Source organism: Thunnus maccoyii, chromosome 7, assembly GCF_910596095.1.
Source record: "Thunnus maccoyii chromosome 7, fThuMac1.1, whole genome shotgun sequence".
In the NCBI taxonomy this organism is placed as follows: domain Eukaryota; kingdom Metazoa; phylum Chordata; class Actinopteri; order Scombriformes; family Scombridae; genus Thunnus; species Thunnus maccoyii.
In genome coordinates this window covers 12,698,519-12,713,783 of record NC_056539.1, presented here as the reverse complement: position 1 = coordinate 12,713,783, position 15,265 = coordinate 12,698,519, and the positions used below count along the sequence as shown (strand labels likewise).

Below are 15,265 nucleotides of genomic sequence, written 5' to 3'. Positions count from 1 at the left end.
AATTCACTCTAAAGTTTCTAACTGAAACTGCAGTTCACATAACAGTGAATGAGACTTCAATCTAAAGTGGATTCAAGAGGCAGAATTTCAGTTATTTTCAACCTGGGTCCAATTTTCCTGTTTGGTTCAAATATTTGGCACTTCTCTGTAGAAAAATAAGTGAGTACCAAAATTAACAGAGAACACCAGCACTTCTGGCAAACTGGATCAAGCGTCATCGTGGAAAAATGTATGAAAATAAGGACTTGTTTGAAAATATTCCCTGGCAAAACTGTATGACTGTAGTTGAACGCTGATCAAAGTCCACCTTTTGAATTGATCCAACCTCTTCCTTGCAATTAGCCATTCCTGCACGAGAAAATCAATATGACCTTCTGCAAATGTGAGTGACAAATCTTGTTACATGCACATCAGCGTTGATGTAACTGAACGTATATAATTGTTTCACTGTAATTATATATATTTAAATTGATTGGCATGGCAATTAAATCTGCATTAAATGTTCTGACCACTAGGGAGCAGTATGTCAGCTCATCAGGCGACATGTTTGCAAACTTCTTACATACATCTGGTCACCTAAAAGAATCAAGTCTTATATTCACTGGCCTGTTAGGTTTGGTTTGGGCCAACAACTCCTGAGAAAAATACTGTATCTATTTCTTTGTGAAGCCTCTCATTTACTTTTACTATGTCACACTGGTCAGGTATCGTACTGTAACCAGGCTGTCTGAGCTTGACTGCAGGTTGTGTGTTTATATTGTTGGCTCAATGAAAGCTGTTGGATTTGAATCGTACAGACCAGCAAACCAAAACAAGCAGCATAAGCACTATTTTCAACAATTTAAACAAACATTTCCCATTATAGCAAATAGTCATTTTGTTTAGTAATAATGTCAGAAACATGTTTGATTGCAGGTTTAAAATGTTGAACACACTTTGAACTACAATCATTAACTATGAGAATATCATCATAATGATGATATTATATAAGGGAAACTGTTTCTGGAAAGAGAAATTGCTATTGAATTTTATTTTAAATGTAATATTTTCAGAAAAAAAACAATTCATTGACTTCCATTGTTTTGGGGTAGACTTATCTACATGGCTAACTAAAATGAGCAAAGTGAGAAAATATGTTTTTTTTTAAATGTTGGTGAACCAACCCTTTAAATATTAAATATTACTGTATCACTCTGTCTTTTCAATTAATAACTCATGTGCTTGCTCAGAAAAAGGCTTGTTGAATATAATATGTTTCCCAAACAGGTTTGAATATCATCAAACACATTCTTGTTGCACTTAATTGACATCTTTATGTCTTTTCTTCACCAGGGTCCTCCAGGATCTCAGCCTTCCCCTCACACGCAGCCTCCCCCACACAACCCCAGTAATCCCATGATGGGACCTCACGGACAGGTAAGACGGAAACATTTCTACAGTCTCTCTTTTCCCTCAGCTGATGGGTTGTAGTTCCCCTTTTCCAGCCTACTCTCTCACTCACACACACACACACACACACACACACACACACACACACACACGTAACAACAGTGTACAAACAGAGCACAGGTCCCTTGTTGCGCTAACAGACAGGACAGGCAGCATCCACGGTGGTGGGCTGGATGAATAATTTAACTGTGTTGGCCCAGCTGCAAGGAGTGGAGGTGCATCTGGAGGGCCTTCTCTCTCCCTCAGCCCAGCACTCACCATCCCATAATCCATCAATAGACCATTAATATTGCAGCACAGCCTGACACGGCGCAGCTCCTTGCGCACAAACCCACCACAACTTGGTCAAGGAGGCGAGGAGAAGAGAGGAGAGGAAAGGAGAGGAGAGGAGAGGAGAGGAGGGTAAAAAAGAAAACAGTAGCAAGTCAGTCCTCGCCTCAAGGGCTAACTGGGATTATATAACTTGCCTTCCACTTGCCCCAAACTCACACACACACACACACAAAACATAAACAGTACATAATTACCATTGAGAGCCAGTCTCTTGTTGTATTTGTGTTGTCTGTGCTTATCTTTGTGAGAAGGTGATGATATGAACATTATTCTGCTGTTCATGCTCCGTGACCAAAACACACAACTCCTACCCAATCGGTACTCAAATCAGTGTGTTTCCCCCTTGATGCTAAAATAGTTGGATTGAGTTGGGAATTCATTCTTATCATCTGACACAATAATATGGCTTCACTAGATGCGGGTATTTGTAGTTGCAGCGTACTCTCATAGGAAATTCTGAAAACCATCTGTCTGGGGTGCTTTACATTATTCACTAGTTGTGCACCGGCTCTGTATGTGTGTCTCGGCCAACATGTTCTTGTCCCCTTTCTGCTGAAACATCTGTGTGGATGGTTTCTTCACTTTCTGTTATGCATCACACTATCCAGTCTGCTTTTTTTTTTTTTTTTTTTTTGTAGCATTGGTGTCTGGTGATACAGACACGGTGGGAAAATGGCCAGCACATGTGCAGCTGCACAAAAACAGGCAAATCTGAAGATGTAGAACATTGCTGGTGCTCGTACAACCCCTTCCTCCCATCCAACTATGACATGTTTCTCTGTTTTTCCTGCTCCACCTCCCCTCTACCATATTGTTCTTCCAAAAGTTTCTCTGTCTTGCGTGTTTTCTCTCTCTTTCCTTCTCTCTTATCTGTCCCTCTTTACCTTTATCCTAATGGATTTTACCACCTGAGGTCTTACTTTCCAAAACTTAATGACAAGCTCCTCCTTTTTTGGGAAATGTAACAAAACCACTACAGTGAATTGTTCTTTAACACAATAGCTCCCCCTGCTGACTTGTGAAGATAACACATAATGGGGCAAGTGAAATGCAGATAGATGTAAATCTGTTGTGCCTTGTTTCTAACACCTTCACTACCTAGAAGTACTTTACTTCTAGTACCTAGAAGTTTTTTATGAAGAACAATTTTCCTGACATGTGAGACCTAAAAAACCCTAATAACACATTTTTTTCTCATAATAAATAAGCACAATATTTGTCGATTTTAAAACACCAACAAACAAGAAAACGGACATTTATGGATATATAGTTATTAAATTTGAATTTGAAGTTGAACTCAGTGGCACTCTTAAGACATGTACATTGTGGTGGTTTGTGTAGTTTATAAGAAATCTGTCTTTTGTGGATTGTTTTAAGTCATTTAATCTCTATTTTATTTCCTTAGAAGTCTGATTTATGACTGCTGCTGTATTCATTATACAAAGCTTCCCATGAATACATATAGTCACTGCATGGCTATCTGACGTTTAAGTATTTTCTTTCTCAGTTGAGGTTAGTAGATGTGGTGAAATGTCTTTATTATCTCTTCACAAGAAACATAATTAGGGAAAATTTTAACTCAGTTATTCTTTCTGTTATTGAGTTTATTGATTTTAGCTGCTGTCTCCTATAATTTAACATAAAATGAATGAAACATGCAGTGAAAATGTGCCTTATGCATAACCTCCTCTCAGAGTTTTGGAATTGTGCTTGATGATTAAAATCCGTTAAACTTATTTGCGATATTTCAAAGCCTGTCCATCAAAAAATTGGAACATGTATTCAGCTTGTCATCATCTTGAAATAAAGTAACCATTGCCCTTCTCCTGTCCTTCCTGCAGCCATTCATGTCTCCGCGGTACCCAGGTGGCCCAAGGCCCTCCCTCCGTATGCCAAATCAGCCTCCTGGGAGCATCCCGGGGTCACAGCCTCTCCTGCCAAACAGCCTGGACCCCACCAGACCTCAAGGTACTGACACACATGAGGGATAACTGGGGTATTTTAGGAAAGCTGCACTTTCGCACTTTGTGAAATGATCTGATATTGGCCTCTGAATATGAACTATTTGTCTTCATTTGTGGAATTATTGTTGATCTAAACAGCACTGCCATAATGACAAGCTACGCTCTCTCTCTGTGTAACCACAGGACATCCAAACATGGGAGGTCCAATGAGAATGAATCCCCCCCGGGGCATGGGAGGCATGGGCCCACAGGTAGGTAGCAGGAGCACACAGAGTTGAAACAGTCATACATAATCTAAAACTCATAAAGCACAAAGGACTGCGTTATTGAAGCCAGTCAGGACAGTGGAAGGTGTCCTTCAGCTCTACCAGCCCACTGCACTCCCACTCTGCAGCTGCCACACCGCCAGATTTGGTGCTTGGAATATGAATAAACACAATATTTGGTTGTGCTTCATTAAGGGCTACTATAAAAAACGGCTATAATGTCAAAACAGCAACTATAAACTGCATGCAGATAATCCTCCCTCTCTGCTGAAGAGAAAATCTGGTTCTGCCAGCCTCATAACTTTGCCTGTAAATGTCAGAAGCGCTTTGATGATTAGCTTGGCTCCGACCAGAATGCACCCACCACCAACGCCAGATCTTCATGTTAAATCCTAGTTGCCGTCTCCCACCTAGGAAGACAAACAGGGGCGGAATGCTCAGACAGCTCAGAGCCAAAACATTTGGACCGACTGTTTGCTTTGGCATCGCCGGTTTCCTTTTATCAACTAATTTTTTGTGATTCAGTGTAATACATAAGATGCTTAAACAACAGTGTCCTTTTGAATTACCATTACTGGACAGCTGCTTCATTCGGCACCCAACCACCTCCCGCTCCAACATCACCTCACACAAAGACGCACACACACACACACACACACACACACACACACACACACACACACAGACATACACCCTGTGCCCCTCGGCCCCTCTCTGTGCCACCCTGGCTCGGTGACTTTGGCAGTGAGCGTACCAGCAGCTGGTGTGGCATCTGCTCGACAAGTGTAATCGTCTGCTGAACAAAACTCTGCCTCTGAGTGGAGCTGCTCTCTGGCCTGCCCCCTACTCTCTCTCTCTCTCTCTCTCTCCTCTCGTCTCAGTCACACACACACACACACACACACACACACTTGCATACACAAGTACACACATGTAGTGCCAGCCAAACCCGCCTGCTGGGCAGCCATGAAAACATACACACAAACACACAGAGGGGAGCATAGAGACACATACATGTATATGAAGACACACAACATAGAGACATACACACGCTGCTGTCCACTTCCACACACTCTGCCCACACACACAGCTCATATACACATAATTAAACACTAATTAGTGGGAGACATGATCATGGCTGACCTTCATTAAGATTCAAACCTTTCTGTTTGATGTAGACTGAGCAGGTGTGAGAGACCATGCTGACTGTGTGTTCCTCTCTTTGTGCAGAACTACGGCGGAGGGATGAGGCCTCCCCCAAATTCCATGGGGCCAGGGATGCCGGGCATGAACATGTTAGTAGACTGAAAAAAATGAATAAACTGTCTCAAATGTGTGTGACTTTTGCTGCCAGAGTAATCCCTAATTGAAAGCTTTGGATAATCTTATTTTTGTAGTTTTGACCATTACAAGCATTTATGAGAACAGCGTATGTAAGCACAACTGCAGTGAGTATGATATGTCAAACTTGAACCAGGACCTTGGTCTGCAAAATCTACAACTAGACATTTACAATGAACAGATGCAGCCTTTGCTTTTCTGTTCTTCAAAAAGTGTAGTAAAAATGAGGATTGTCTTACTGGTGGACTGATTTGTCCCCGAATTTCAGCAATAAAGTTGGTTGAGAAAAGTTCTGTTGTTTTCACCAAGAGGCTGTGTAAAACTTAACTTTTCTTTAATCAAATCCCAGTAAGCCGAATTAACTGACTACAGAAGATCTGTCAAATTAGAATACATCACAATGCAAAAAGATTCACTCATACTCATCCTGATTTATTATTAAAAAAGAAATTAGGAATGTCTGTGTAAGAACTTTGGATTAGTGTGTTGTGCATTTCAACTAAGAGACAGGATTTATGTGTTAAAGAAATTAGAAATAGTGACATGTGAACTTTTGAAAAAGTGTTGCATGCAGCTGTGTTGTTTGCCAGAAATCTTCCGTTAAATATTTGAATCTCTTCTTCTCTCTGTTTTCTTCTCCAGGGGTCCTGGTGGAAGAGGTCCCTGGCCAAATCCCAACACCAACTCAGTGAGTTACATTCTCCCGCATCGTTATCTCACCATGTGACTGAGTGTGTTTACAATAACCGTGTCCCATGTTTTGTTTCACCTTGGGTCTTTTCTCTCTACAGATAGCTTATTCATCTTCATCTCCAGGCAACTATGTGGTAAGTGTCCCGTCATGGACTCGTGTTTGACCGTGGGCCATAAATTACCTGTCAGGCGGTGATATCTAACAGGCACGCTGCCATCTAGATGCACTCAGCACTCATTTCTCTTTTCCTCTCTCGCTTCACCCCTCAGGGCCCTCCTGGGGGAGGCGGCCCACCAGGAACTCCCATCATGCCTAGCCCCGGAGGTGAGATATACACTTCAGTTTCCCCTCTGATTTATACTCTTTTTCCCACTGTTCACTGAATGAAGGCTCTGTGTAAGAAGAATCAAACTGTCTCTCTGTTAGATACATGTCTGTCTTTGAGAGACTGGCAGTGATACTTAAAAAACTGGGCCTTGAAGAATATTTGTGTATGTAAAATTAATAAATGGTGAAATAGTGTACTGGGCTTTTATGATAGTTTCACAATTTTCACAAGTCTGTCTTGAAACAATAGTCATTATAAACAGTGAAACATGTTTTTCTTGCCGTAATATTTCCTCCTGTTCATACTGGCCATTAAAAGATCTCCTCCAAATGCGCTTACAGTGTAAGTGATGGGGGGAAAAATCCACAGTCCTCATTTTAAGAAAAAATGCATTTCTCTGAAGATAATATGAGGCTTCAGCCTCTGAGTTAGTCCAATAAATCTTCCACAGTATGTCTTTTTAGTAAAAAATTCCCTCTTTGTGTCTCGACAGACAGTGTTTTCCTCTTGAGCCATGGTGGAAGTATTGTAACAAAAAGAGGGAATTTGGCACTAAAAAGACTGTAACTTAGAAAGATATTGACTTGAATTGACTAATTTGGATGGGCGAAGCCTCATTTTAGCTTCAAATAAACCTTTAAACACATTTTTTGCATGGAAGGAGGACTGTGGATTTTCTCCCCCATCACTTAAATTGAAAGTGCATTATGAAGGGATCTTCTAATGGCCAGTATGAACAGGAGGAATGATTACAGCAAGAAACAAGTGTCAGTGCTTATTTTGTGAACAGCTGTGAAAAATTGTGAACCCGTCCTTTAATGTGGTGTTATAAGTGCACACTAAAGGTTTCATTTTCTAATGCAGATATGTTACATTTTCCCTCCCCATTGAAGCAAACATGTTACATTTAAGACTTATCAGACAAGTGGTATTGCATTTGTTTTCACCATTTTCTTCATTGGACACATGGTGGAAAATATTCTGGTGTTGTTAGCTGTGTTTTCTCACAGTCGAGACAGTTCTATAAAAGGGAAACAGGCATGTCAGTCTGCAATCAACTGAGTGATCCATCTCAGCTTTGACCCATCGATCTAGTGTCTGTCTGTGGAGGATTAGCTGAGAACAAAACACTGTGGGCTGATATCCTGTAGATGTTCTGTTTCTCTTGGCCTGTGGAGAGCTTCTTTTTGTGTCCACTATTTATTATTTATATACGTACCTCTATTGTGATACGTTGCCGGGGCAACCTTTTGCACAAAACGCTCCTGCTCACATGTACACCGGGAGGGAAAACATATTTCCACTGCAGTCGCCAAGACTGTGCACGCACATACTCACGCACATACACACACACACACACACACGCACACACATACCTACCTCCCACAAAAATGCACACCTCCCACACAGTATTGCCCCCCCCACCCCCCACCCCCCCACTCCTCCAGTCACGACAACAATAGCTAGATTCAGGGACACTAACAGGCAAGAATCTCTCAACCACTTTGTACATCCTACATCCATATTTCCCGCTGTATTTGAATCGTTTATTCTTATTCTTCCTATTCTTATTTATTCCTGTTTTTCTCAGTCTTCTACTCAAAACTTTCTGCCTGCAATGTCAGATCAAGGTCACCTCATCCTCTCGAATATTTTCAGGACAGACAGACACATGAGGAGTGAAACAGCATGTACCAGTTGTTGCCAGGGTGTTCATATAATAACTTGGTCTAATCTCCTGATTGTAGGAGTAAGAGATAATGGGTTTCCTTTATTGTACATGGCAGAGAGCAGTGTGCAGATTGATTGACAGACAGATTCACTGACATTATGTACTGGCGCTTAAAGTAACTACAGGCCATCTTTGTTCCGTACAGCAGAAATAAGAACATGTCTGGGCTCCAGCTGAATGTACTGTACAGATGGAAAAATTAAACTAAAATAATATCAAACACACTGACAGACAGTGCCACTCCAGTCACTTCTGTGCAGCTCAACTCATTCATTTAACATTCATTAACACCACCAATATCCCAAATCCACCTTATTTTTTGACATTTTTTGAAAAGATTGGATATAGATATGAAAACAGACAGGGCTAGAGCTTATCTACAAGTATTTCTATAAATATAGGAAGAACAAACTGCCTTACAGTCTTCCGATTTTAAACATCCAACTGCTCTTTCTTCATAGATTCAACAAACTCAAGTGAAAACATCTACACAATGATGAACCCCATCGGTCCTGGTGGAAATAGACCCAGTGTGAGTATTGTTGTTTTGTTCAATTTTAACTTGCAATAAATTCAGATCAATGACATTAGTAAATTCTAAAATGTTATTTTTCCATAGTTCCCAATGGGACCAGGTCCCGATGGGCCAATGGGTGGAATGGGTGCTATGGAGCAACATCATATGAACGGATCACTAGGTGAGTGGTGAAAGACACTTAACCTTATACTGTATATTAGTGCTTATACATTATCAATGAATGTAGCAGGCACTTAGTATGAGCTCCTCAGTGAAACCTGTCACTTTCTGTGAACCTTTAGAAGTAATACTCTGCCCTCTTATGGCTGGTAGAGGAAGTGTTCACTATCCTCTTAGTATTGATCAAAGTGAAAACAGATTAGCAGGGCAGTGAGTAGGCCAATTGATCCTGTAGATAGGTGAGACGTGACCATTGAAGCCAGTGGAGTTTGTCCTCATCTGTATCTGAAACAAATAGCTTAATTAAAGGCCATTACCCGTTAGGAGGCAGGCTGTTTCTACTTGAACTGGATATCCTGATGTACAGTATGTTGAATTAGTAGCAGGGTCAGTTAACTGTTACCTTATAATGATTCAGTTTTCTCTGATCACAGGCTCTGGTGACATGGATGGGTTGCCAAAGGTAAGTAAGACTACCTATCTATCTATCTATCTATCTATCTATTCTCTCTATTCTATATATTCTTATCAGTTTGTTTCCTCTGTGTTGTAGAATTCTCCTAACAACATGGCAGGCATGAACAATCCCCCCGGCACTCCGCGGGACGACGGCGAGATGGCAGGCAACTTTTTAAACCCATTCCAAAGTGAAAGTGTGAGTACCAAAGGATACAGCACACCTCTTAAGCTGGGAACAAACTAGAAGACTCTCTGACTCTCTGAAATACTATCTGACTGTGACAAGGCTCAGCCCATCACGTACCTAACAATTAACATCTGCTGATTAAGCCCCATTTTGACCAAAAGTTCCAGGTACTTTGAAACCAGAGGAACTAATATCAGGAACTAAACTTGGTACTAAGTCCCTGTTGTGCAGTCCAGTATGCGTTTCCACTGCATCTGAGGAACAAGGTAGATCATGCACATTTGACCCATGAGGAATAAAAAAATTACAGCGGCGCTTGAAACGTAGCATTCACACATGAGTAAAAAACAACACAGATTTGTATTTACTGCTGTGTTAGTTGGATGTAATGAATGAATGAAAAGGAGAAATGCGGAGGAGGAAAATGAAACAGAAACTAAGAGTGCTGTCTCCACAGTGAAACTGAGTGTTTGATGGTTTTATTTCTGCTTTAGAACATAACCATGAAACAATCAGAAATAATGTTTTATTTCTCTCATTCACTGACTTTGTTCTCTCTACCGCTGCTCCCTCTCCTCACTCGACCATGGCCGCACTGTCTCTCTCTCTTTCAGCTCACTCTCTCTCTATCTCTCTTTTTCTCTCGTTCTTTTTTAAAAGGAGTCAGGAAGCCGACACAAAGCCTCACTTTATTTTAAACATTAACAAATGAAGAGAAATGTCCTCCCCTTGTCCTAGACTGGTCCTAAATTGATACTACAGTACCAGCGACAATCATCCCTGCAAATCCTACCCCCAAAGTTCCTGTTCTTTTGGAAAGTACTATCCCCCAGCAGGGACTTTTGGGGGGGTTAAAACAATCTCCCTGGAACTTAAATTAAACCCTGGTCCCTCCGGTGGAAACGCAGGTAGAGTTCCTCAAAAGATTTTTAGTCTCTGGGGGAAGTTCCTGCGGTCAAAACGCAGCTTCAGTCACCTCTGCTCGGATTTGCACTGTTAACCCACTCAAAAATGCAGGATCCCACTTAGATTTGTCCAAATAATAAGTATATTTGATATAATCGTGATTGCTTAATTATGGGGCAAGATATTTAAATCCTAAACCCCTGTGCAGTGTGAGATCATATGATGTGCTTTATTTTTTTGCGCAGACTACCAGTACTGCTGAATCTCCTCAATCTTGATATCAGCCCTCATGGCCAAATTGAGCTTCTAATCAGTCTTTTTATATTATGCACTGTGTTCCCAGCTTCACCCAACACACCCTCAAAAAACACAGCATGCATAAACACAAGCATGGGAGAGAACCACATAATATGCTTTCTCTGCTGCATGGAGAGAATGTCATATAGTGATTAATGTGAGACTGACATCTACATTTTGCTACAGTATCTTCACTTTGATCTGAAATTCCCTAACATTTTCTCCTTGGGCTGGACTGTGCTCTGCTTGCTGCTGGTTTACTGACATAGAAAATCAGTTAGAGAGGGTTAATTGTTATGTGTAACATACGCTCAAAAAAGGCTGGTGTACTGGACATGGCATTTAGTTCAGTTAGTTGTATTGCTTTTATCTTGAACTGGGTAGTATAAGAAGTTTAATATAGTATTGGCTTATCTTTTCTCCCCTCCCTCTCTTTTTTTCTCTCTTTACAGTATTCACCCAACATGACGATGAGTGTGTGATTTTTTTTATTTTATCTTTTATTTTATTTTATTTCTTTTTCATCTCCCCTTATCCCAATCTCCCCTTCCCATCCGCCTTGGTGCGTCTTGCATTACCCTCCTCCCTCCCTAACTCCTCCTCCTCCTTGTGGACGGTGTGCTGTGCCACACAGCCCCTGGGGATGCCCCTGGAAAGCAGGACTCCCCTCAAGGGCCCCCATCCCAACGCGTGTAAAATGGGTGTAAGAACATGAAACGGCCTCCAAGCAACAGGAAGGGTCTCCTCTCCGCTTCTTCTCGCCTGCAGGGCCTCGTCGTGGGGCCTAGGACAGTGAGAGCCCGAAACCTGCTCCAAGCCTGTCTCTCCTAAACCCAAAACCTGCCCTCATGGGTGGCATTCGAGCCCAATCGAGCCCCCTCTGCATCCACCACCACTCCATTACATCATGCTGATCATAACTTACGAGGGCACGCAGTAGTTGACTGACGGGCTGAAAAAAAAAAACCCTCATTCAATAACTCTGCTCCACTGGCAGGGATGATAAAAAGAGATGAACTGATAATGTTATTTTAGGACAAGAATGGTTTTCATTAAATGTTTGTATTTTTGTTGATGATGATAATATTATTGTTATAATTTTCATAATTGATATTATTCTACTTATGTAGTTATGATTTCCTGTAAAGGGCACATTTTATCTCAGCAGCAGCATCAACAATGACAGAATAAGCACACACTCGAAAAATGCACAATGATTTTTCTGTTTACATGATTTTAGGTATTTGATGTTTGTTTTGTTTTTGTCACAGTCAGTCTCACTTCACATACCTCTCCTTAAAACTGAGCTTGTAGCTTTGTCTTTGCTATCTAAATGTCTGTAGCACCAATTACATAAACTTTTAAAAGTTAAGAGTAACCGGAATAATCAACTCTTTTCACTGAATGAAGTAGTTTGTGCTGAGGTGTTGTTATCTGGGCTAAAACTATCCATACAGTTAAAATGGAGCTTCTCTCAGAGCGTTGCTGTTTTCTGGTACAAAGTGTCTGCTGATGCACCTGAATAATCGGACGTCTAGCTATCTTGTCTTAATAAGCACCCCTTCTCACAATATTCTGTGCTTTTACTGAGTGGGAATGGCTGCGATGAAATCCTGAGATGATTGTCAGGACTTGTGGCTTTGAGTCTGCCATTTCTCATTCAGTAACAGACAGAGAGAGAGAGAGAGTATTTGTGGATCCTCTCATCTCCTCCATGGATTTGGTCTTGTCTGTAAATACAACATATTTAGCTTGTATTGTGGTTGTTTTATTATTTGTTATTTACAAGTGGTCTGTGAATCCTAAAATGTGGTTCCTTCCCCGTCATCACTTTGTTTGATTTCAACTTCACCATGGACTCCGAGTGGCGCTGTTTTCCTCCCAGGGCTCACTCGTCTCTCGCCAGTGTCTCATTTGGAGTGGGAGACATTGTGGTACCTCTGATACACTCATGGAACTCGCTTTCTTGCTTTGAGTTTGGATTGAACTCACAGATCTTGTATGAGCCACTTTCTTAACCCAGACAAGACGGGCTCAATAACTTTCTCCTTGGAGCTCCCATTGACCAGTTCCCTCAGCCAGTCCCATATATACGGGATAATGGATCCAGAGTATTGGGCGGCTGCAGCAGCGCTCATGATGGGAACTGAGTGATGCACCTTGGAGTTAACAGGCCCTGCAGCCACATCGGTCTAAAGCGAGGAACAATAATAGGATACTTTTGTAATGGATATATTTCCATTTTTTGTGGATTGTTTTCAGCAGATTGTTTTTATTTTAAATGTGTTCAACAGGAAAAAAATGAAAGCCCACAGAATCTGCACACAAAGAAAAGCATAGTTACATATTACGCTATTTAATTTCTTTCTTGTATGTTATGAACCCTCGGCTTGATCAACTCTCTGTCACTGTTTCAAAGGGATAAGTTATTTTTTTCATGGCATCACACTGCAGCACTCACTTCATGGCTGTGTTCAAACCAACAATAACTTAACAACGAGTGTAGTTTCTATGGGTAATGGTGATGTACTTATCAATTTTCTGATATCAATGTGAACAGATTGTACCCAGAGTTCAACGGGGACATCTCCAGGATTTGGCCTGAGAATCAGTGGCCTGAGAAACACTCTCCAGTGTTCTTTCAATGTAGTGACACACACCTCCCTTCTTTCCTCCAATCCCATCCCTCCCTCCCCCCTCCCAGCCCTCTCCCCTCCTCTTTAAGTTCCTTTTTTGTAAATACTGTATAATGCATTTTGATATCATTGACATGTTTTGATATGTCAGTCACTACCAATGAATACAGCTGAAAGTAAATTATAAATAAAACTGTCCATGTTTTTCATAGAGAAAGGATGCGCCAACTATTTGGCTCACGTGGCTAAATTTCCATAAAAGTGTATAGAATACAGTAACACAATAAATGCAGGCTGTATGCTAAAGACTTGTGTGGCGGGGAGGATAGGACAGAGAGAGGACAGGACAGAGAGAAGCAAACGAGGATATTGAAATAATTTCTCTTGCAGCTGTGGCGTCCTCACTCTGCCCTTGTCTCCTTATGTTTCAGTTAAATGTTACTATTGGCCTTCAATAATCATTTGGATATTTTTTTCTAAAGGGCACCTTCTCACAAAAACATGTGACCTCATATTGCAGTTTTTAATATGAAGGATTTTTATCAATGTAAGAAAACTTTTAAAAAGGAAAAAATACTTAAGAGAACCTCATTTTAAATTAAAAATAGATCAAAAAGTAATACATATGGGGGAAAACTGTGTCCTTTGCTATTCGCTCCTGTAATAGCGGTGTATAGATTGAAGCTCTCTCACTGATCCTCTCTCAGTCCTCTGTGTATATCGATCGTTGGCCATCTCTGTACTTCTATTGTGATGTATAATACTGTACCATTAGGAAGATTTGCTGGTCGGGCGGGGTGGTTATGTTGAGTCTGGGAGGGGCGGGGATTCAAGGGAAGGGGATATAAATGATTCTCCTGTACCGTTCATGGTCCTTTCTGATGACACGGCAGTATTCAATATGAAGCAGTCTGTCTCTTGGGTTTGCTTTGTATTTCATGGTAGGATAGTTCAGAATCTTGTCTTAGGGACTTAGGTGTCTTGTGTAGGTAATAAAGATGTTCTTTGTATGTTTCTTTATATTGTAAAGTTTCTTTAGACTGAAAGAAAAACAGATAATTTGCTTATCAAAAAAGAAACAATGCATCAATAATAAATGTCATTTGATTTTTCCTTGTTTCTGAATCTCTTCCTCTGCACTCCAGGCTCTAAGCCACTGTTGCATGCAGCACACATATAGACGTTGCGTACTTTGTAGGAAAGGATCTTTTGAACCTTGTTTTGCTGCTTCAAATCCTGTTAATCTATGAAAACCAAATGTCCAATGGATGCTCCATTTTCAAACTTTGGACAGGTTAATTTATATTATTATTGTCTTTATATAGACAAACTTAATTTACTGTTCAAATTGAATGTCATTTCATATTTAATAAACCCAAATCAAATGGAGGGCAGGGGTTAACTTAGAAGAATTTGCTGCACATAAATGGCTGGATATAAGGCCATAGTTTAAGTTTTAACTTTTATTGACTATCCTGCTCTTTAACAATCATTGGGTTTTGGACTTTACCTGTCCATGCAGCTTTCAAAGAGATTAACAATTAATGTTTGATTTAGGCAATCTGAAACTTGTGTTTTCTATTTGGGTTAAACCTGTCCTGCATAATTCTTTCACCAAATTTGTGATAAATTAGTCAATTTAATCTATCTTTTAGAGATGTCTAATCTCTAAATAAGCAAGACACCAGGGGAAATATTAAAGTCCTCCTTAATGGGTTAATGGGTCTATGCCATTTTTGTAACAAGGTTAGTGTGCTTTTAACTTGCTATAGTTTCACTTGGACATGCTTTTAAATTCTAAAACGTCACATTTACTACACTAATAAAATAGCTTTACCTTCAGAAATATACAGTTATAATTTTGTACTTGTTTGAATTATAAATATAGGTATCTAGTCAAAATAAGACAGATCAAAAGCCTAATGTGGCTTTTTTGGTGATTAGATGTTAGCTCTTTCTTAAGACAGAGAGTAAGT

General features: G+C 40.5%; 1 protein-coding gene across 2 annotated transcripts in view; it reads left to right on the top strand.

Annotated features, from left to right (window-relative positions):
- The window catches only part of ssbp4 (single stranded DNA binding protein 4), a 90,558-nt gene extending 76,157 nt beyond the window's left edge, over positions 1–14,401 (top strand). Inside the window, exons 6-17 of one of the 2 annotated variants that reach the window (XM_042417530.1) lie at positions 1,333–1,416; positions 3,624–3,750; positions 3,930–3,997; positions 5,243–5,307; positions 5,996–6,041; positions 6,145–6,180; positions 6,317–6,371; positions 8,569–8,639; positions 8,727–8,805; positions 9,239–9,267; positions 9,358–9,459; positions 11,288–14,401. In XM_042417530.1, the coding sequence (XP_042273464.1) occupies positions 1,333–1,416; positions 3,624–3,750; positions 3,930–3,997; positions 5,243–5,307; positions 5,996–6,041; positions 6,145–6,180; positions 6,317–6,371; positions 8,569–8,639; positions 8,727–8,805; positions 9,239–9,267; positions 9,358–9,459; positions 11,288–11,368 (843 nt within the window). In that variant the 3' untranslated portion in view covers positions 11,369–14,401. Of the gene's footprint in view, positions 1–1,332; positions 1,417–3,623; positions 3,751–3,929; positions 3,998–5,242; positions 5,308–5,995; positions 6,042–6,144; positions 6,181–6,316; positions 6,372–8,568; positions 8,640–8,726; positions 8,806–9,238; positions 9,268–9,357; positions 9,460–11,105 lie in introns of both variants that reach the window. The other variant, XM_042417531.1, reaches the window with a different exon arrangement.
- The last annotated feature ends 864 nt before the right edge of the window (positions 14,402–15,265 follow it).